Source organism: Monodon monoceros, unplaced genomic scaffold, assembly GCF_005190385.1.
Source record: "Monodon monoceros isolate NGI ecotype Baffin Bay Population unplaced genomic scaffold, NGI_Narwhal_1 Super_Scaffold_1, whole genome shotgun sequence".
Classification (NCBI taxonomy): domain Eukaryota; kingdom Metazoa; phylum Chordata; class Mammalia; order Artiodactyla; family Monodontidae; genus Monodon; species Monodon monoceros.
In genome coordinates, this window is record NW_021703765.1 from 22,513,425 (window position 1) to 22,535,723 (window position 22,299).

Below are 22,299 nucleotides of genomic sequence, written 5' to 3' on the forward strand. Positions count from 1 at the left end.
AATATGGTTAAAGTACTCTTTATTTTTTACTTCGTACTATGGAAGAAAAGAATTTCTCAATCTTACCCCATGTCCCACCGCACCCCACCTTAAACTCTATTCTTATCCTGCCAAAGAGTGAACATCACCAGCGTTTCCTTTTTATTCTCCCCATAAAAACAAACAAAAAAAATAACTCTTGACTCATTCAGTACCTAAAAAATCCATCGGTCAGTAAGGACAGAAGCAGTACATTTCACCATAAATTTATATCTTTGTGAAGACAAAAGTTACCTTCACTGTTACATCTGTCATGAACATATTTGAAGCAGGAAGGATGTTTACCCCTTTAAGAAAGAACGGTCAGATTTTAAGGTGACATAAGAATATTCAAGGAAATCACAGTTGAATTATATGTGGTGCTTGAAAGACACAATAAAGTTATTTTCACTAGAAGGCAAAAATTATCTTTATAAGACAAATGTCTTGGAAGAGAAGTGTTAGAAAAGTCATTAATTGATGATATTCAATATCATCTATCAATGGAGTAGTGAAACAGGCCTCTCTCATGCTGCTGCGGTTTGAGTTGGAAAACAAGTGGGAGATTCTTACCCAGAGTCCAAAACAGTTAAGTCAGATGTTTTGACCTTCAGAGAAATCAATCCTAAGGAAATACTCAGAGATACAAAGATTTATGCCCAAGAATATTCATGATAGTATTATTTATAATAATGGAAAACAATCTCAATGCCCCAAAAGTAGGAAAACAGGTAAATTATATTACCTCTATAGGATGGAATAATATAAAATCATTAAATTCATGCTTTCAAAGAACAGTTAATACTGTGAGGAAATGTTCATGTTAAATGAGAAAAACAGTTGAGGTCAACCTACATGTAAAAATATGCATGTGTGTAATATACATAGATCTATAAGCATGTTTAAATATACATAAAATATTTATACACACCTCAATTTTTCAAAGTGCATAAATAAAGACAGCTTTTTCTCCTCATGTGTTCTACCACTCATATACTTCAGAATCACCTGGGGGTGGTTTTTTAAAAATGCAGATTCTTGGGTTCCACCCCAGACCTACTGAATTAGAGTCTTTGGAATCAGAGCCCAAGGATCTCTGGCTACCTATGCACCCTTGTCCACCTATGTACTACCTTGAGTTATACTGACTCACATCTCAGTTTGAGGATCACTGGACCAAGGCGGTAGCTCTCTGGATGGTGGAATTATGAGTAATCATCTTCTTTTCTTGAATCTTTAAAAAAAATTAACTACTGAGCATATGCTGCTTTTATGTTTAAAAGTTTATTACAAGTATATTAATGACGCATGGGTATTTGAAAACAAAGATGATTTGGGGTATATTTGGGCAAGTCTAAATACCTTTAGAGAAACAGAAAGTGCATATTTATTTAAAATAAGCAGGAACCTATGAATTCCTGACAATTGGAAAGTCAGTTTAAGACAAAGAAAATACTATACTCGGTGTAGATATGGAACTTATTACTTCAATAAATTGTCCAGGTAAAAATTATAAATATAATACTTTTCAGAAGTATTAAGAAACAGCATTTCTCAGTGTTCCCAGATGCTCCTTGGCAAAAGAGGATTCAGTGATCAAATAAATTTGGGGAACACCACGTATTCTAATTCCATCTGGAGTCACATAACCATGAACAAATTACAAGCTCTAGGAAATCCAATTTAAGATTCACTCTTAATTCTAGCTCCACAAATTCTTAGAATGTGTTCTACCATTAAGAACAAATTCTAGGCCAGAAGACAGTCCAAGAAAGAACTCTCACCATGAACTGATACCCTACACTTAATCCAACATATCAATTCGTTCCACATCATGTTCTCTGAGGGCTTAGCCCACACATATTAATAGAGCCTGATTCTAAGGGCTTGAGCTCAAGTCAGCTCTCAAGGAATGCTCAGGAACAGCAAAATGGAGTGGTAGGCTATAAAATCAGAAACACTTGAAGGAACTGCATATTTACTGATATTTACCTATCAGTCTTCAGCACTTAGACAGTGAGCTTGAAATTCTGTCTTATATTCATTTATGTACTCCCAACGCAGTGAATGGGGTACCACCAATCAGGCAGCTAAAATTTTTGGACAAATACAGTCATAAAATGGGCTAGGCACAGGTTCTAAACTTTAGGTCATAAATTTTGTGCATTCATGACATCAAGGCCTCATTTCATTCAATAAATATTTCTGAGTGCCTACTACGGGTGGGTATTTCCAAAAATGCAGAGGTGACTAAGATACAATCTTTACCCACAAGAGCTCCAGGCATTAGAGGTACTAGTACTAGCCATTCCCTCTTGTACAGGTTTTGGCACACCGCTGGTATCTAATAAATGCTTGTTTGAATTGAGTTCAGAAGTCAAGATACACTTTAGGTCTGGTCAACTTTGGTACTTGGCAGGCCGGGAGCCTAGAGCAGGGCTGAGTCAGACCACTCTGGAGACTGCTTCAGAATGACTGAGATATTGAGTAACTAGACCCATCTTGATTATCACTACTCTAGGGATTCCAGACCCATCCAGGAGTCAATTTTTACTAGAAAAGCTCCAGGACCCAAAGAAGTTTAATAGTATACACCATGACAGTCTTTCTGAATAAGTGTACAATAAACTCATAGGTTCTTGAGATGTTAATAGATAGTATACGGTGAAATATGACTCAGAAAGGGGTTCAATAGAGTTGACAGGCCTCTGTACTTTAGGACTCTATGCCCTGAAGCAATGTGGTATGCTCCTTTTATACACTGTCTTATTTAAGTTTTTCCCTGTCTTATTTTTCAGTGACAATTTCTCACTGTCTTATTCTTATTTTTCCCATTTTTAGAGATGAGCAGCTAAAGCTCAGAGAGTAAGTCATCTGCTCCAGAGCACACAGGACCATCATGAGGTAAAGAATGGGACTCTGAAATCAGGTCCTTCTGGCACCAAAGACTGGCTGGTGATCCCTGAAGCAGTGCTGTTTTTAATGTACTTATGGGAACCAGAACTCTGCCGGAGGGACACATAGCATACAGGGTTTCCCAAACTGATTTGATGAGGGAAGCCTTTTGACTGAATCAGTACTTGAGACTACCTCTCCATTGACACATTTTGAGAAATACTGTGGGAAAATGAGTCCGAGATACCCCATGAAAGACAGAAGGGAGGTGGAAGGCAACTCAGGAAGAAAAGCTATTCTAGAAAGAACATTTACTAAAACTGTGCTCAAAGAATTATTTATTGGAAAGCGTAAACGCAAGTTGGACAGGTATCATTTTTTAACCTCCAGATTCATAAGCTCCAGCTCATAGCTCATTTATGACAAATAATATTTGATAAGATGTTCCAATTCCAACATATTCCCTTAGCTAGCTTTTTAGGATTTGTTGTAGAATTTGACTTACCTCGTAGTTCAGTTCAGTATGTCACTAATTTTTATAAAGTATATTCACAGTGGGAGTATAAGTTTTAACTTGCTGTGTATCTCAACAGGCCTGCAATATGCATTTTGGGATGAGATAATTCTTCACTGTTTAGGACTGACCGAACTTTGTAGGATCTAGCATCCTGGCCCCTACTGACTAAATACCAGTAGTAACCGCCCCTAGTTTTGACAAGAGACATCCCCACAATTTCAAAACTCCATCTAAGGGAGAGTATCACCTCCAACTGAGAACCACAGGTTTAAAGCAAACTGGAAAGTTCAATAAAATATTAATTGGAGGATAAACACCTAGCCTGGCTCTGCACTCAGTATTCAAGCAAAGAATTCAAGACTTAATGTGCCAGCTTCAATCCTTCATATCCAATGTCTCATTACATTTCTCTCTATTCTGTTAATAACATGAACAGATTCAACACAAAATGCCAAAATACCATTTTTAGCCAGGGGGGCCAAGCCCTGCTATTGCTTTGCCAACAACAGCAATAAAGCCGGGCAGAAGCTAAGCCCAGGATTGCATGGCATATTGGCTACCCTCTGAGGCAGCAGCCACAAAACATGTACACCTGAACAGTCTGTCATTTTGTCAAGTGTGGACTTGAAGAAGGATTCTGGCTTTATTCTTTTTAAAGTGATCTATTATCACAAAGCTTGCTCCCTTCTCAATGCTGAGTTAGTTCAGCAATGCAGCTCCATCCTTGTTAGGATTGTTAGGACCCAAATAATTTTAGACCAAAACGACGACGACAACAACAACAAACTTGACTGTTCGTTCAGTAACATATTCACAGACACACCAGAATGCATTCAGGAACACTGGCTTCATTTCTTGATTGGAATGCCAATCACCATAAAATCTTCTGCTAGAGTCACTTCTTGGAGATCTAACACTGATTCAGCTTGCTTTTTAAGCTCTACGATCCCATCTGTTTCTCCTTCTCTGGCCAAGGCAACTGGTTTGTACCTCTGACTGAAGTGAGTCAGAACGAGCCTCTTTGCTTGGCACAGCTTTGCAAATGCTGCTGCCATGTGTGGCGTGCTGTGGCCGTGTTCTTTTGCTTTGTCCATCTGGGTGTCATCCAGGGTTGCTTCATGGATCAACAGGTCTGCTTCAAAGCACAGCTTCACTCCTCCATCATCCACAACCCCAGAACAGTCACCCAAAATGCAGATTTTTCTTCCAACAATAGGCTTTTTTAAGACATCTTGGGGAGAAATTGTAACTCCATTTTCCAGAACAACAGAAATTCCATTTTTCAGCTTCCCATAGGCAGGACCTGGCGGAACACCTAATGACAGAGGCAGATAACATCACGTCATGGGAATGGCATTTATGACTTGTTAAGAGAGTCTGTTTCAACAGCACAGCAAATAGCAAGTGGAAAAGGCATCCAATTCTTTTCATAATTGTTATAAATATTTTACTACTTGTGGAAAACTGGAATATTTATACATTTTTAAAAATTCACTGTTGGCTATTGATATTAGCAATGCCCGAGTACTTAAAACATTTCCAAGCACATGTGTCAGATGAGTTTTAAGCTCTTAAGTCCCACTAAAACCTTATTACAGTCAAGATATCAACCTTGATTCTCTGCTGTGCATGGGAATAACATTATTTGAGAGTGCTGTATTTAATAAGCTCATCTTTGGGTAAAATTAAAGAGCCCATTTAAATGACAAGGTACCAACAAACTAACATAATAAGAAAAAACTGTTAGAGGGGATTGTCTGGATCACAAGATCAAGCAGAATTTCAGGCAGTTATAAATAATCAATCTTCTTTGTAGATAGGGGCAGTTCCATGTTTACCAAACTGGGCTTAAATCTCATATTAATCGAGAATAACACCTGATCATCACTCTGGGCAACACATACAAACAAACAGAATGTGTTCACTAATTCCAACATAGATCATGTTTAAAGTTTCCCAATACAACAGTATTTTCACAGGTTTTTAGATAATAAAAATACCTTTGGCCTAAGGCACTTTTCCTCATTACTTAGCATTTTGTTTTAGTTGGAAAAGAAAGAAGACATTGCGTAAGTAAAGAAAAGACACACAAAAAAACCATCACCATCACTATGTTTTCACAGGCTCTGTTGTAGCCATGCCAAGGAAGGTGGTATGCTGGAGGAATGATGTACCCGGACACTGCTTTGGGAGAGGCGCTGAAGAACTCTCACACATGATGGCCTAGCATGGAGGAGGTATGAAGCCTTTGATGGGCCCCAAGCCAATCTTTGGATGCTTGCTTCCGAGTGTGATGAACCCAGGTATGTAAAACTGGTTAAGGCAGTGTTCTAAACACCAAATTAACTTAATCAAGGTTGATTGACTAGGCAAAGTCAATAAAGAAGGAAAACCCAGAAAGCAGTTGGTTGGAGTTGCATGGTTAAGAACTATGGCAAAAAGTCTCTGGCCAAAGATGTCATTGAAAACATATTTCAAAAACATGACATGAAAAAATAAAAGCCTAGACCTGAGACAACAGGTCCACTCCACCAACCAAGATAGTAAAAGCTGAAGGTAAGACAGATCAAGAATGTGCATCTAGGGAGCTGAAGAGAGAATTCAAATAGATACTTGGTTTTTGCTCTGTATAGCATATTTTGGCCTCAAGAATTTCCCTTAATAAACAAACTTTGGGCAAAGGAAGTAAGTAGAGAAAATGTCAGTTTTAGGCCTGGGAGACAAGAAAAGAAGGTTTCTATGACACTTCTAACTGCTCTGGTTAACAACAACTCGATTGACGAGAAAGGAAAAAAAACACTTACCAAGATCTTTCAGTTTCTGTGCATTGAGTTTACCTGGGCGTTTCTTCTCCACAACTGAAAATCCAAAGGAGGGTATTCGATGAAAGAGGCGAAATGCTTTCACAACAAACTGTTCATCATCAACCAGGAGGTATGAGTTTTCTTCTGAGTCTAACACGATAGTTCTTCCCTGTCCGTCTTTGGGAGGGTTGTCTGCTTTATTCACGTGTACAAATTCTTTCAGTTCTTCTGTAGGACACTGATCCGCTGTAGGCACCAGCTCATGGACCACATAAGGGAAGACCAACTCCGTGTGAGAAAGTTCCATGGTTTGCCAGATGAAGTCCCGAAGCCCCGCAGGGCCATAGATTTCGATCGGCTGTTTGGTGACCATGGAGCCACTCTGCAGGCTGATTGTGCAGAGGAGGCCAGGAAGGCCAAAGAAATGGTCTCCATGAAGATGCGTGATGAAGATCTTAGTAATTCTCCCTTTTGATTGAGGCAGAGAAATAAATTTGGGAATTTTTCAGAAATAAAACCCATACAAAGCTACTTGAAACATGCATAACAACTTACATAGAAAGCAATAAAATGAATTTAGAAGTTCTACTTATCACCATAAACTTATTTCTTTATATTCTTCTACATGATTCTAGAAGCAAGAAAGACAGGTATTATTTCACTAGATGGTTTTAATAAGATATAACTTTTTTTCATAAAACATCTTCAAATTATACAGTGTTACAGTTTTAAGAGTACTTTCCTACACATCCTCTTACTGGGGAAAAAAAAAAAAAAAAGGATAAAGTGTACCAAAATGATTCACATAAGTTACCAGATAGGCCACAAGTGTTAGAAACATCTGGCAGTTACACTGCCCCCTACTGCTCCCTCTGAGAACAGCAAATATGAACAGTACTTCCAGCATAAAAATGTTCCCCTGGCTCCAACGGACTGGACCAGTGCCTGAATTCAAAATTGCCTTTTAAGGACTCCACACTGGACAGAGATTAACTAACCAAGCCAGAGCCTGCTTGTCTGGGTGAGGCCGAAGAAGGAGAAAAAGGAAGGGGGATGAGGGAGGGAGAGGAAAGGAAGGAGGGAGAAGGAGGGAGGTGGAAAGGGAGTGGGGTGAAGAACCGTGGGGGAGGAAGTGGGCGATAGATGCAGAGTGCAGTTTAGAGGGTAGATCCCCCATGGTGCTACGTAAAGGCATGTGGGCCCCTCCCTTTCTCTCAATCTGAACTAATACAACAGCTTTTCCAGTGCATACTGACTTAGGTTGTAACTTGATTTAGCCATTGGTAAACTGAATTTACTCCTGGTATGTGGCAGGATGCCACATCAACATTTTTCTCAGATGCACCACAAGGCCTTTTAAAAGCAACAATCACAATTAACACATTTTTAGTATAACAGTGGCTTCCAGTCCTAGCTCATGGCCCACCCATTTCAAACATTTGATACCATAAAAGAACAGGAACAGTTTATCAATGCCATAAAAGAACAGGAATAGTTTATTGTGATGGGATTTGTCCTGTGACATCTAGGTAACAGTGTTCTCCAAGCGAGTGTTCCCAGTGTTACTACACCAAGCCAGGCCCCTGTGGCAGAGAATAGACTGGGCAGAGGCTGATCTTGAACCTTGAAAATCGCCAGGAGGCACGCTAGAAGTTTCCTCAACATACTCCTTTTTGTTTTCTCTTTTTAGTCCTTGTTTTTGCAGTTTTTTGACTTCTGGAACCCTTTCCTTGCCCCCTTCCTGCTGTCTGGGCTGCCAACACGCCCCCAAGTGTGACCTGAGGACTCAAGAGACAAAAGAACTACAACAGTTGTTGAGTCTCACGCTGACCTCAAAACTGCCAAATCAGACTTTCTGGGCCTCTCCCTATCTACTGCAAAACACAGCCAAAACTGAACACCAAAACACTCTGTGAACTCAAAGCAACTGAGATAAATTAAGTAAGAAAAGGTACTTCCCACAGATATCACAGTTTCAGGGAAGACAAACATTTCATTTTTCAAGAAAGTTGATTTCAGAGGGAGAAGGAATGGCAACCACAATTATCAAAGGTAAGAGGAAGCTATCAAATGAAAAGAGAAAAATGCATGAGTTCCCTTTCACTTAAGATCACGAAAGTTACCAGGGAAAATGTCATCCGTATAGGAGTAGAATACTAAGCATCCTCTAAGGGATAATGCAGTGATATTTAGTGCCGTAGGAAAATGTCTGCAATACATCGTTCATACGTAATATTCAGTTGAAAAAAAGCAGGTCACACCAAGTATAGTTTGATTCCATTTATGCAAAATTATACACACACACAAATACACCTACACCGTTACCATATCTACATGTATAGAAAATTCACCAAAGAGAGGGGGATTTAGGCTTCTTATTTATATTTTTCTGCTTTGTTTGAACTTTTACAACGAGCATGTATACTTATTATAATCATTTTTAAACTTATCTTTTATAATACTTTTTGTAATCATTTTAGAGGAAAAAAAGGCTTAAGCTCACTCTTTAAAATTATGAAAAAAGCAGATACGGCAAACCTACACTTTTTAATCAGATGCTTGCATATTAGGACCAAGGAAACTTGCAAGAAGTATATCTAGAGAAACAGAAAATACTTCCTTATGAAACCCATTACCCCAGGAGGTAGTATAAGCTAAAAGGGCTTCAATGACTCCAATAGCGATAGGTCCATATTGGGTTATTGAGAGAAACCAAGATGTTTTGAGGGTGATGCATTCCAGGTTGAGACAGGGGCTTTTGAAGCGCTAGAGTGTCTCAGCTAATGTTCTGGGATTACCATATCACCCTCCTCTCTGAAGCCAGAAAATTTTTTCTTAAGTCAACAAAATTTTGTAAACTAAAGGTTCCCTTAGATTTTATTTTATTATAATTTTTTGCCAAACTTTTATTTTAAAAAGCTCAAGCTTTGTGCATTGTTTAAAAATATATATAAAATAGCTGTAAAATATAAAACACTAGAGAAAGGTATTGTGGCAGATAGAGTTAAGGTGGTACATGGGTACCACCATGGCCCCTGCCTCCTGCTGTTCATATCCTTCTATAATTCCTTCCCCTTGAGTGTGGGTGGGACTGGGGACTTACTCCTAACCAGTAAAATATGGCACAAGGATGCAATACGATTATGTCACTTACAAGACTCCATCTTGCTGGCAGACTTGCTCTGGAATCTCTCTCCCTTGCTGGCAGTAATCGAGCAAGCTACCCTGAAGCAGAAACCCCCATGACGAGGAACTACAGGAGGCCTCTAGTTGCCGCAGGCAGCCTCAGTCCTACAACTACAAGGATTCTGCTGACAACCTGAGTGAGCACTGAAAACAGATTCTTCCCCTAGTGGAGACTCTGATGAGACCGCAGCCCTGGCCAAGACCTGGATTGCAGCCTAGTGAGACCCTGAAGCAGAGAATCCAGCTAGGCCAGGCCCGAACTCCCTGACCCACAGAAGCTATGAGATAATAAATGCAAATAACCCACTAAATTTATAATCTGCTATGCAGCATTACATAACTGATACAGGTACTAAATAAAAAGTGAAGACTTACCCTACACCCAAACCTCTTAACACAACAGTTACTTGTTTCTATTTTAATCACCCTGCCACCTTAACCCCTACTCTCTAAACTGTTAAATATTACAGCCTCCACTCTGGCATGTGGAGGCATGTTCTCGTGAAAGGAACCCCTGTGTGATCCAAGGGAAGTAAAGCACAATACCTGCTCTGACCTCAGGGTTTCAACATAAGACAGTATATAATCAGGGTTGAACTGTGTACACCTCAAGGCCACATGTCCCAAGTGCATTAGTTCCTTCTTCCAACAGCTCTTTTCCTAACTCCCAATCTTGGTCTGGGACATCATCACCTGTAACTTGTAATAATTCTTCACTTCTTCACAGACTAGGAACTTACTCAGTCACCACCTGCTGTTGGCTCTATAAGTATCTCTTTGAGTCTCTCATCTTCATCCTTATCCCTACTTCCTGCTTCAACATCTTCATCTTCTCTCTCTCTCTCAGGTGAATGCCACTGCCTTGGAACTGGTCTCCTGATGCCAATCTCTCTCTCCCAATATATTTGCCATTGGAAAACTGTCCTAAAACACAAATCAGACCATGTCATTGCTCAGCTTAATTCTTTTTTTTTCGGCTTAAAATTTTTTAATGATTCTTTGCTGCCAATAGAATAAGGTGCAGATACCTTATAATACCACAGGAGTCCTCATAGTCTGCCCTTACTTACTTCCTTAAGCATTCTTATCTCTCATCTATCCAGCCAAGTACTCAAAGTTCTGGATAGCTTAATATTCCCCAAACATGTCATTTCTCTCCTAGAAGCTCTTGCTCACTTTGTTGTCTGTTCCTTGAAGGTCCATCCCTACTTCTCTCCCCAGAGAAACTTCTATTCATCTCTTACATCCTAGCTCAACTGTTACCATCTCTAGGTTGCTTTCCCTGAACACACAGATACAGTTAGTGCCCCCCTCCTTAGTGCTTCAAAAGTAGTTAGAAAACACCTCCATTATTCTTACTTAGCAAATTACACCATGACTGTTTGCATGTCAGTTTTCATCACTAGACCAAGGAATCCTTGGATGATAGAACTATACTTCCTTTAGTCATCAAATGCTAGGTACTGTGATGAGTGGTAGGAATTTCAATAACTACCATTTATCAAGACCTAACAAGTGAGAGGCACTGTATTAAGTGTTGAACATCTTATTCATGCATTAACTAAACAGATATTACTAGGCATCTACTAGGTATGTAAGTGATCACTGAGTTTACTTTATTGTACAGGGAAATAAACAGTGACCACAGAAACAACTATTTAAATAACATAATTTTAGATATTGATGATGCTAAGAAGTCAATAAAAATAGCACAAAATAGTAGAATGCCTGGGGTGAGGAGAAATTACTTAACCCCAGAGGTTCAGCCTTTGAGAAGACAGCATTTGAGCTAAGATTTAACTGATGAGAAGGAGACAACCACACAGAGAAGGGATTATTGTATACAATTCTCACAACCCCTTCTAAGTCGAGTTTTTAAGCCCATTTGAAAGGTGAGCAAAGTAAAGCTTAATTGGCTGACCTGCTCAGGTAATAAGCCGAGACACCGCTGGGACTGGAACCCTGGTCTGCCTGACTCTGGGCCAAGGCTCTGGTGAACACGGTACTCTTCAGTCTGCCTGGTGCTAAGCTCACTCTGTTCCCTATGGCTGGAATGCCCTTCTTCTCCCCAGCCCAGGGAACCCTTCCTCCTCCTTTAACAACTCACAGGTCACCTTCTCTGAGAATGACCCCAAGTGGAAAAGAACATTTCACTCCCCAGAACATCTACCACCCTTTGTATTCTCTCATGATACTTATACCTATCTCCTGGTGGAAATAAGTATGTTCCTTTGCTTGGGCAGTGTCTATTTAATATGTCTGATGTAACCCACTCCATCCTCCATGCCCTAAGCCTATAGAAATCCTTGCTCTCAACATTTACAGGAAGAATGAAAAGTAAATACATAAATAAGGAAGGAAGGAAGGAAGGGAGGGAGGGAAGGAGGGAGGGAGGGAGGGAGGAGGGAAGGAAGGAAGGGAGGGAGGAAGGGAGGAAGGAAGGGAGGAAGGAAGGAAGGAAGGAAGGAAGAAAGATAGTTTAGTGGGTGTGGCCAGATACCCCAGCGCCTTCCAAGTATTGCCAGGGCTCCAGCACTGAAATGGAGTGCAACTGTCAGGGCTTTTCTAAGCAAAAGGCCCAAGGAGAGCCAAGAAAATGAAGCAGAACAAGAGACAGCCTTAATGAGAGAGCTGAATGCACACTGACCTGCTTTAAGTTGGCTTTTCATAAGCTGTGTCTGGGTTCCCTCCCCACAGTCAAAGAGCCAGCACTCGCCTTCACACCGAAGGACCAGAGCAGAGGCACCCCGGGTTGGGGATGGGTATGCTGCGCCTGTCCCCAGAAATGTCACATCCATAGACATCTTCCACCCTGGAACGAGAAGAGCCCTTAGGGATTATTACACATCGCTGCTCAAAATCACCAAAAACAGGTTCTTGTGAGTTTTACTACTACCTATGTTTTGGTTATTAAGAATAGCTTGGATTCCTGTTCTCTAATAGTTTTCCACAGAAATCCAAAGAAAGATTTTAGTAACTCTTAAGCAGTTAAAACCACAAATTACCAAACCTTGTATGACTGCTCACACAAACAAAAACAAATGTTAAAAAAGCCAAACCCAGTCAATTAATAACTATAATTGAATTCCAACTATATGACATTCTGGTAAAGGCAAAACTACGGGAATGGTAAAAACACAGTGGTTTGACTCTACAAGGTGGGTCCTATATCATCATCCCCATTTTATTTTATTTATTTATTTATTTTTGCGGTACGCGGGCCTCTCACCGTTGTGGCCTCTCCTGCTGCGGAGCACAGGCTCCCGACGCGCAGGCCCAGCGGCCGTGGCTCATGGGCCCAGCCGCTCCGCGGCATGTGGGATCTTCCCGGACCGGGGCACAAACCCGTGTCCCCTGCATCGGCAGGCAGACTCTCAACCACGGCGCCACCAGGGAAGCCCCATCATCCCCATTTTAGAGATGGGGAGGCTGAGGCACAGAGAGGTAGTGACTTGCCTAGGGTCCCACGGCTAGTAAATGGCAGAGCTAGGATTCAGACGCCAGGACACTAGCTCCAGGGCAACTCTATCATGTCACCTTCTGTCTTAAGCATTCCTTATGTTGTAGCTTTATTATCCATAACAAAGGTCCAGGCGACACCTTAGTTTCAGATGTCTAGCCTCTAGAATTGTGCAAGAATAAATTTCTGTTGTTAAAAAAAAAAGGACAGTGGTTTGGGGGAAGGGAGGGAGGGATGAATAGGTGGAGCACACGGGATTTTTAGGACATGGGACTTAGCACATGGGATTTTTTAGCAAAACTATTCTGTATGATACAGTAAAGACAGACACACGTCATTGTACATTGGTCAAAACCCATACAATATACAACACAAAGAGTGAATGAACCCTAATGTAAACTTTAGTTAATAATAATGTATCAGGGAACCGGATCCCACATGCATGCCGCAACTAAGAGTTCATATGCCACAACTAAGGAGCCCACGAGCTGCAACTAAGGAGCCTGCCTGCCGCAACTTAGACCCAGTGCAACCAAATAAATAAATAAATATTAAAAAAAAATAATGTATCAATATTGGCTCATCACTACCACACTAATGTAAGATGTTAATATTAGTGGAAATTGGGGGAAGGAGTGGGTATATAAGAACTCTGTACTTTCTGCTTATTAAGTTTTTTAAAAAGTCTTTCTAATAAATAAACAACTCTAGTGAGATTCTGGGCAAGAGCTGGAATTTAATTATGCTCACTAAGTGATATCTCTGGTGCCCGTGGTGAGCAGCCCTTTCTCTGAAACATCATAAACCACAGCAATGCTCTACAACACTCTACAGTAATGCTAATACCACACAGTAATGCTGAGTGAACGACTCATTCCCATAATAATAGAGTCCATGAGGGGTTAGCACCTGGGCTTCTGATCTTATAAGTGATCAGCAATAACCTGTTGAGTGTGTAGATTTCTGCCAACTCCTGAGATCTCTTTTTCCTTTTACTACTTTTGGGCACATCTATCTCTCATATACTTCTGTGATAGGAGATATGCATCAAATAAAATAAGCACAAACTCAAACTTATATATCAGTATAACCAATTATAGAGCATCCACATTGATGGCAGGGAAGAAAACAAACATATTAAGTTTAAGAAAAACTACTAAAACAAGAAAATTTGGCAGCGAGCTGGATAAATATATCATCTATAGGGGAAAAAAATCTATCAAAAACTTTTCTCAGTCCTAGCAATAGCCAGATAAAAATAAAAATAAGGAATAAACCCCTCACTCACAAGAGAAAACTAAGCCTTATAAAATAACTAGAAAGTTAATAGGAAAGGAATAGACCCTAAAAGACCCAAAAAGAGATACACATTAGCTTTCCTGATAGGAAGATATACTATCACAGAAATGTCTATCTTTTCATAATTAATGTATATATATTTAATGTAAATTCTATCAGATTTCCAGTGGGATTTATCTTGGAACAAAAGCAACCCAAAGATCACATGGAAGAAAAAATACATGTCTGAGAATGGGCAAGAAAAGTACACAAAGCATTGAGTAGTGACTTAACTTTTCTAGATATTAACACTTACTAATCAGGCATAAAGAAAACAGAATAATATTGGCACAAAAATAGAAGTGACAGAGAAGGGACAGTCCAGAAATAAACCCAGGTACGTACAGAGATCAATATACAACAAAAGTATAAAAAGGGTGGCTTTTTTAATGAACAACACTGACATAATTGGCTACTTCTGCAGAAGAAAGTAAAGCAAGATTCTTATTTTGCATTGTATATAAAAATACATTCCATATGGTTTAGAAATATAAATGTGAAAGGTCCAAAAAAATATGTTCAAAAAATTAGGAAAATATGTATATAACTTTGGGGATGAGAAAGCCCTTACTGACAAGACATGAAACCCAGAAATTTTTTAAAACGACATTTTTGCTACATAAAAACTTTCATATATCAAGATTCTTAAAGTCAAAGGACCAAAAAAAACACCTGGAGAAAACTGTATTGTATGATAAAGGGTTAATGCCCCTAAGAAATGGTCCAAGTAAGTGCATTAATAAGAACAAAAAAACTGATAAAATAGAAAAATAAGCAATGAATATACACAGGAAATTCACAGCAGAAATCCAAACAGCCAATAAGCATGAAAAGTGCTCAGTCACCCTGTAGTCAGAAGAAATGCAAATTAAAGGAAAAGAGACATTATTTTCCACACATCAGCTGGCAAATATTAATGCTATCCAGTGCTAACCAAGACAAGGGAAAATGGGTACCTGCATTTTACTAGTGGTGTTTAGTATGAATTGCTATTATGTTCTGGGAGAGTAATCTGGCAATATATATTACCAGTAATAATGATGCTGCTAATAGCAATATACTTTAACCCAGCAATCCCATTTTTGGAAATCGACCTTACAGAAATAAAGGATCTGTGTACAATGATGTTTATTGTGCTACTTTTAAGGTGGCTAAAATTTGGAAACCATCTGAATATATATATACATATATATATATATGTATATATATATATATATCTCAATAGGGAAACAACTGAATATTTTATTGTATATTCATATCATGAAGTATTTATTCTACAGTTCAGTCAGGTCTGTAACTCTTGTCCTGAAGGGAAGACAGTGAGAAAAGTTACAGATGGCTATGGCATAATCTCATTTTTATAACAATGCCCAAACCCCTACATTATACAAGACAGTCTGGTGAGGAAGAATATACACCATATTGCTAATATTTGTTATCTCAGGGGTGATTAAAATGATGGTGGTGATAGTGGAGATTATTAACTTTTCTTTTAAATCTTTGAATTGTTTTTCGTTGCAATAAGCAGCATTTCATTTATTTATTTGATTTTAATTTATTTTATATTTAATTTACTTAATATTGATGATTTTTAAGAAATGTGTCATAATGCTGAACATGCTCTTCTAACTACATATCACCTGATCTCCCTTTCCATTTGGGGATACAGTCACCTCACACATCAGGTGGGTGGTACATCTCTCCACCCCCCACACAAGCCTTGAGGTTATTGCTAGTGTCCTTTCCATGTGTCACTCCACATTTTCACTTCCAAGATCAAGACTTCCTCTGATAATATTTGCAGAGGCTTTCTCATTGGACTGCAGTTTGCAAGAGGCGGAAGAATACACAGAATGTAGAAAGTTGAAAATTTAAAGTAATAAATGCAGAAAGTATAATAGAATATAATCACTTTGCATGTGTAACAAATAATAGATCTAAGCCAGTGGTACAGAACCCTGGAGAGTATGAGAGTATTAGAATCACCTAGAGAGCTTTTAAAACATATCAATGATTGGGCTCCATCCCAGAACAATTAAACAGGAAATTCTGCAAAAGACGTGTGTATTAGAATTAAAAAAAAAAAATTCTTCCCCTGTGATTCTAACATGCAGTCAGTTTTGAGAACCACTTAGTGAAAGGCTAATGGAGAACTATAATGGATGGATCGGGCTGACGTGAGCTCACTAGTCAACTAGTCAATCTTTTTTAAAAAAAACTTGTGTTATGAAAAATTTCAAACACAGATTAACATAATGCACTGTCACATACCCATCACCGAGCTTCAACAATTATCAACTCACGGTCAATCCTGTTTCATCTTTATCCCTCACCCATCGTCTAAGAATACCTGACAAGTGGTATTATTGGGTACTTCCATCAGGGAGCACATGCTGTCTGGCTGTCTCTCTTTTTCTGACGTTAACAGCCACTAATGATCATTTCCAGAACCAATTATTTCATTAGGGGTTGCCAAGCTGATATTCTCTCATTCCTTCTGTAGTTATTAGCTGTCATCCTTTAGTAATTCCCTGATCAATTAGTCACCCTGCAATACAATTTGTACGGAAAAGGTCCAGTGATCAATCTTGACACCACAAAGAGAGGCAAGACCTAATCCAACTCCTGATGCGATGTAATATGAAGTACACAGTAATTTAGGAGGTTTTCTTGCCAAAAAGTATAACCTGCATCTGGAAAAGGCTGTTATCTCAATACCAGTTTATTAAAGGACACCACAGGGACGGAAAAAGCAAAATTCAGTATGTACGAAACATTACAGGACAAATGACTTGGCTTCTTCAACAAATGAAATACAAGGAAAAACAATAATAAAGAGGGAGGAAGGGGCTTCCCTGGTGGCGCAGTGGTTGAGAGTCCGCCTGCCGATGCAGGGGACACAGGTTCGTGCCCCGGTCTGGGAGGATCCCACATGCCGCGGAGCGGCTGGGCCCGTGAGCCATGGCCGCTGAGCCTGCGCATCCGGAGCCTATGCTCCGCAATGGGAGAGGCCGCAACAGCGAGAGGCCCGCGTACAGCAAAAAAAAAAAAAAAAAAAAAGAGGGAGGAGATGAAGAGATATGAGCCGTCAACCAAGTGTAGCATGCGTAGCTTGTTTGACTCCTGATTTGGACAATGGGAGAAAAAGAAAGAGACAACAGGGGATATGTAAACTTTCACTGGATAGATGGTAACATGAAATTCTTATGAGATTGATGATGGTCTTATATTTAAGGAGTTACTGTGTTCTATAAACATAAACAAGTATTTAATGGATGAAACGGTACATTTAGATTTACTTTAAAATAATCCAGTGGGGGTGAAGGTACCAGATGAAACTGACTGTGAGTTGGTACATTCAGTACATGATTCTATTTTTGTATATATTTGAAAGTTTCCATAATAAAAAGTTGAAAAACAAGCCAAATAATCAACTCTTCCACTAGGTCGGAAGTAATCAGAAGTTAATTTATTTAATCAGTGGTGCATGTTTTGTGACATGCACCATTCTAAGCACTAGGAAATAAGAGACCAAACCAGATTTTGATCCCTGTCTTTTTGGACAAAAAGAAAAAAAACAAAAAAACCCAGCCGCTTGCTTTTTCATGACTATGAACCACTTTGGAGGAAGTGCACATTCCGGGCGAGAACACAGCACACGATCGATCGCAGAACTGTCACTTGACACTCTGGGCCAGTGGTTCTCAGTCCCGGCTCCATATCACGAACACCTGGTGATTCTGGGGCCTCAGCACTTGGAAGGCTTCCCAGAAGATTCTAAAGGCTGCCGGGTTCAGAACGAGTTTCTAGGCAGGCAGTGCCAACCCTGCCATCACCCAGTGGTGCAGGTAGGGCAGATACTGCCAGCCTCCATTTTAGAGATGAAAAAAGCGTGACCCGCGAGATGAGTGAGCGGCCAAGGCCGAGCCAGGGCCAGAGGCCAGGTCTCCAACCGTTGGCCATACAAGCCTCTCCTCCAATTCAGCATCAGTGTAGCAAAAGGAGGAGTGGGCGTCGGCAGGAGCGCCGGGCAACTGAGGCCCCCGTCTGGGGGTGGGGGTGGACGTGGACAAGGCGCGTGCTCTTCCCCGGCGCTCCCGGGCCTGGGTCCTCTGCTCCGGTCCCGGCCCGCGAGTCCGCAGGAAGCGCGCCCTCAGCCAGCTCGGCGGGCGCGTGGGGGGCCTCAGCGGCGCAGACCCTGGCCCGCCCCCCTCCGGCGCACCCTGCCCCACTCACCCACTCCCCGAGACCCGCGGCAAGAGCCGAGGGAGGCGCAGGCCCGCGGCGAGGCCCAGCCGTCCACGGGGACACGGCGCGCGCGGGCGGAAGTGCGCCGCCGGCCGTGCCCACGTGAGGCCGCTCTAGGAAGCGCCGGAGGTCCGCGCTCGGTGGTTCCCGCCGGAGCTCAACCGCGCCTGGAGGCTAGGCAGCGGCCCGGGGCATCGGCTCTGTGCTGCCGTGGGACTCCCTCTCTTTCACTCGCCCGCACCAGCGCGCTGGGTTCGATGGTGGCGGTAACCCGTGAGGACCAGAGCCCCCAAGGTGAAAAACATATACGGTTCAGCCTTTTGTTTTCCGTGTAATGTTTTCAAACAAGAGTGTTCTACCAGATGCTTTGCTCTGGCATATCTTTGTGTAAAGTCTGTTCTTTCGTGGGGATGAATCGTTCTATCTTAATCACTAAATCTGAAAGTGTAAGCTTGCGCTGCCTTAGAATCAGAGTTCATAGCAGCGTTACTATAGATCCTGAGTCTCCGCTCCATTTCACTTTGCTATTCCAGGTATACAGCGGAATGTTTGCTGAAAATCTGAAGCGGCCTGTGCTGTGCACGCACGAGCGTCGCAGGTGTGTTCACTTAGTGAACGCACAGCATTGCCTGCTGGACGCGCGAGTGAAGAGCCGGGGCCTAAACTGCGTGTAGTAACTACAAACGACGGGGAAAACACTCATTGATTTAAATCCCAATTTTCAAAATTTCAGGCTTGGGACTTCCCTGGTGGCACAGTGGTTAAGATTCCCCCTGCCAATGCAGGGGACACGGGTTCGAGACCTGGCCCAGGAGGATCCCACATGCTGAAGAGCAACTAAGCCCATGTGCCACAACTACTGAACCTGCACTCTAGAGCCTACGAGCCACAACTACTGAGCCCACGTGCCACAACTACAGAAGCCCGTGCACCTAGAGCCTGTGCTCTGGAACAAGAGAAGCCACCGCAAGGAGAAGCCTGCACACTGCAACGAAGACCCAACGCAGGCAAAAATAATAATAATAATTTAAAAATTTCATGCTCCTATGCAGTGCTAGATGCACTGGTATTTGCTCACATGCTCAAAGTGGTCAAAGTATCCAACAGCTTCATAACAGGAATAGAAGTGCTGTGGATGTGAGGTTTTTAAAACTACCTGGATAGAGGGATCAAGATCCCATCCTTCCCCCCGCACCCCCCGACCCCGACTGCTTTGCTCAATAAACCATTAGATCATTTACTTTTGGACCTCTTCAAAGCTTTTATTTATTCAAGTGTTAATTGAGCTCCGACTTTGTGGATAGTATTATTTTTGGTGCTGAGTTTTTTGTTTTTGTTTTTGTTTTGCAGTACGCGGGCCTCTCACTGTTGTGGCCTCTCCCGTTGCAGAGCACAGGCTCCGGACGCGCAGGCTTAGCGGCCATGGCTCACGGGCCCAGCTGCTCCGCGGCACGTGGGATCCTCCCGGACCGGGGCACGAACCCGCGTCCCCTGCATCGGCAGGCGGACTCTCAACCACTGCGCCACCAGGGAAGCCCGAGAGAGTTTTTTAAGTATGTCATGGCCCCTGGTTTTAGGAGCATACACTGAGGTTGGGAAAAGAGGTATCAGGAAGCCACTAACAATATGAGGGAACAAAAGAGAAGCCAAAAGGAGTGATAAGACGATAGAAATAGGGAGATCACTCAGTAAAGAAAGGGTTAGGGAAAACCCTGGCAGTCCAGTGCTTAGGACCCTGCGCTTTCACTGCCAAGGGGTCCCACAAGCTGCGCTAGGTGCCCCCCACCCCCCCCAAAAAGAAACAGACTTGAACTGGTTCTTGTAGGATGGTCGAGACTTGGATTAGTGTTCTGGAAATGGAAAAATAAGGTGGATTTGTTTGTGTAGGGACTGGTTTAGCAAAGTATTAAAAACTGGACCTTGAACGTTATTTATTCTGACACTTGCCTAGCTAGGAAGTGCTCAGGAAGACACATTCTACAGCTAGGTCTCGATCACAACTCAGCTAGGGCTTCCCCACAGCGGTACCCTCCATAGATCTGCCCACTCCAGAGGTTCCTGGCTGGTTCCTGCCACCCACGACCCATACCCCAATCAAGGTTTCTTACAACCCCTCAGAGGTTCTTATAGCTTTAGAGAATACTGGACAGTGCTTTTTGTTCGTTTTTAAAACTTTACATTATGGGAAATTTTTAACATACACAAAAGTTGAGAAAATGTTTAATGAACCATTATGTGTAATCGTCACTCAACTTCAACAGTTAGTAACACCTGGTCCAATTTGTTTCCCCTAGAACCCCTGCCCCTCCAAAGGCAACAAAAAGCCCTGGATTATTTTCATTTCCAGGCACAGTATCATTTTTTCCATAAACACTTCTAAAAGCATTTAAGGATCTTTTCTTTTTAAAAAAATTTCATCTCTGTATAATGATGGTGGATAGTTCAGTATATAAATATAAAGATAAGGACTTTAAAAAATGCAACCATAATATCATTATCGTACAAAGACAATAATTCCTTAACATCATCAAATATACAGTCACTGTTCAAATTTTCCTGATCATCTCATAACTTTTTACAGCTCATTTGTTCTAGTCATAAAATCAAAATATAAAATAAAAGAAATTCAAAGCTCTCTTAAAAAACTTAGCTACAGGGAGATTGGTTCAAGATGGCGGAGTAGAAGGACGTGCTCTCACTCCGTCTTGAGAGAGCACCGAAATCACAACTAACTGTTGAACAATCATTGACAGGAAGACACTGGAACTCACCAAAAAAGATACCCCACATCCAAAAACAAAGGAGAAGCCACAATGAGATGGTAGGAGGGGCACGATCACAATAAAATCAAATCCCATAACTGCTGGGTGGGTGACTCACAAACTGGAGAACACTTATACCACAGAAGTCCACCCACTGGAGTGAAGGTTCTGAGCCCCACGTCAGGCTTCCCAGCCTGGGGGTCCAGCAACGGGAGGAGGAATTCCTAGAGAATCAGACTTTGAAGGCTCGTTGGATTTGATTGCAGGACTTCGACAGGACTGGGGGAAACAGAGACTCCACTCTTGGAGGGCACACACAAAGTAGTGTGTGCATCGGGACCCAGGGGAAGGAGCAATGACCCCAGGGGAGACAACCAGACCTACCTGCTGGTGTTGGAGGGTCTCCTGCAGAGGCGGAGGGGGTGGTGGCTGTGGCTCACCGTGGGGACAAGGACACTGGCAGCAGAAGTTCTGGGAAGTAATCCTTGGAGTGAGCCCTCCCAGAGTCTGTCATTAGCCCCACCAAAGAGCCCAGGTAGGCTCCGGTGTTGGGTTGCCTCAGGCCAAACAACCAACAGGGAGGGAACCCAGCCTCACCCATCAGCAGACAAGCGAATTAAAGTTTTACTGAGCTCTGTCCACCAGAGCAACAGCCAGCTCTACCCACCACCAGTCCCTCCCATCAGGAAACTTGCACAAGCCTCTCAGATAGCCTCATCCACCAGAGGGCAGACAGCAGAAGCAAGAAGAACTACAGTCCTGCAGCCTGTGGAACAGAAACCACATTCACAGAAAGATAGACAAGATGAAAAGGCAGAGGGCTAGGTACCAGATGAAGGAACAAGATAAAACCCCAGTAAAACAACGAAATGAAGTGGAGATAGGCAACCTTCCAGAAAAAGAATTCAGAATAATGATAGTGAAGATGATCCAGGACCTCGGAAAAAGAATGGAGGCAAAGATCGAGAAGGTGTAACAAAGACCTAGGAGAATTAAAGAACAAACAAACAGAGATGAACAATACAATAACCGAAATGAAAAATACAGTAGAAGGAATCTATAGCAGAATAA

The 22,299-nt window shown here is 41.7% G+C and overlaps 1 protein-coding gene and 1 long non-coding RNA gene across 2 annotated transcripts; one reads left to right on the plus strand and one right to left on the minus strand.

Annotated features, from left to right (window-relative positions):
* The first annotated feature begins 2,862 nt into the window (after positions 1–2,862).
* Positions 2,863–6,656, plus strand: LOC114901471. The gene is made up of 3 exons (XR_003795155.1): positions 2,863–2,922; positions 5,554–6,364; positions 6,458–6,656. It is a non-coding gene; the product is annotated as an uncharacterized LOC114901471 (long non-coding RNA).
* ELAC1 (elaC ribonuclease Z 1) lies at positions 4,077–18,519 on the minus strand. Its single transcript, XM_029233204.1, has 4 exons — positions 18,455–18,519; positions 12,068–12,232; positions 6,235–6,702; positions 4,077–4,745 (listed from the first exon to the last, which is right to left on the minus strand). The coding sequence occupies exons 2-4, from the start codon at positions 12,222–12,224 to the stop codon at positions 4,279–4,281; spliced, it is 1,092 nt and encodes a 363-aa protein (XP_029089037.1). The 5' UTR covers positions 12,225–12,232; positions 18,455–18,519; the 3' UTR covers positions 4,077–4,278.
* Between the last annotated feature and the right edge of the window lie 3,780 nt (positions 18,520–22,299).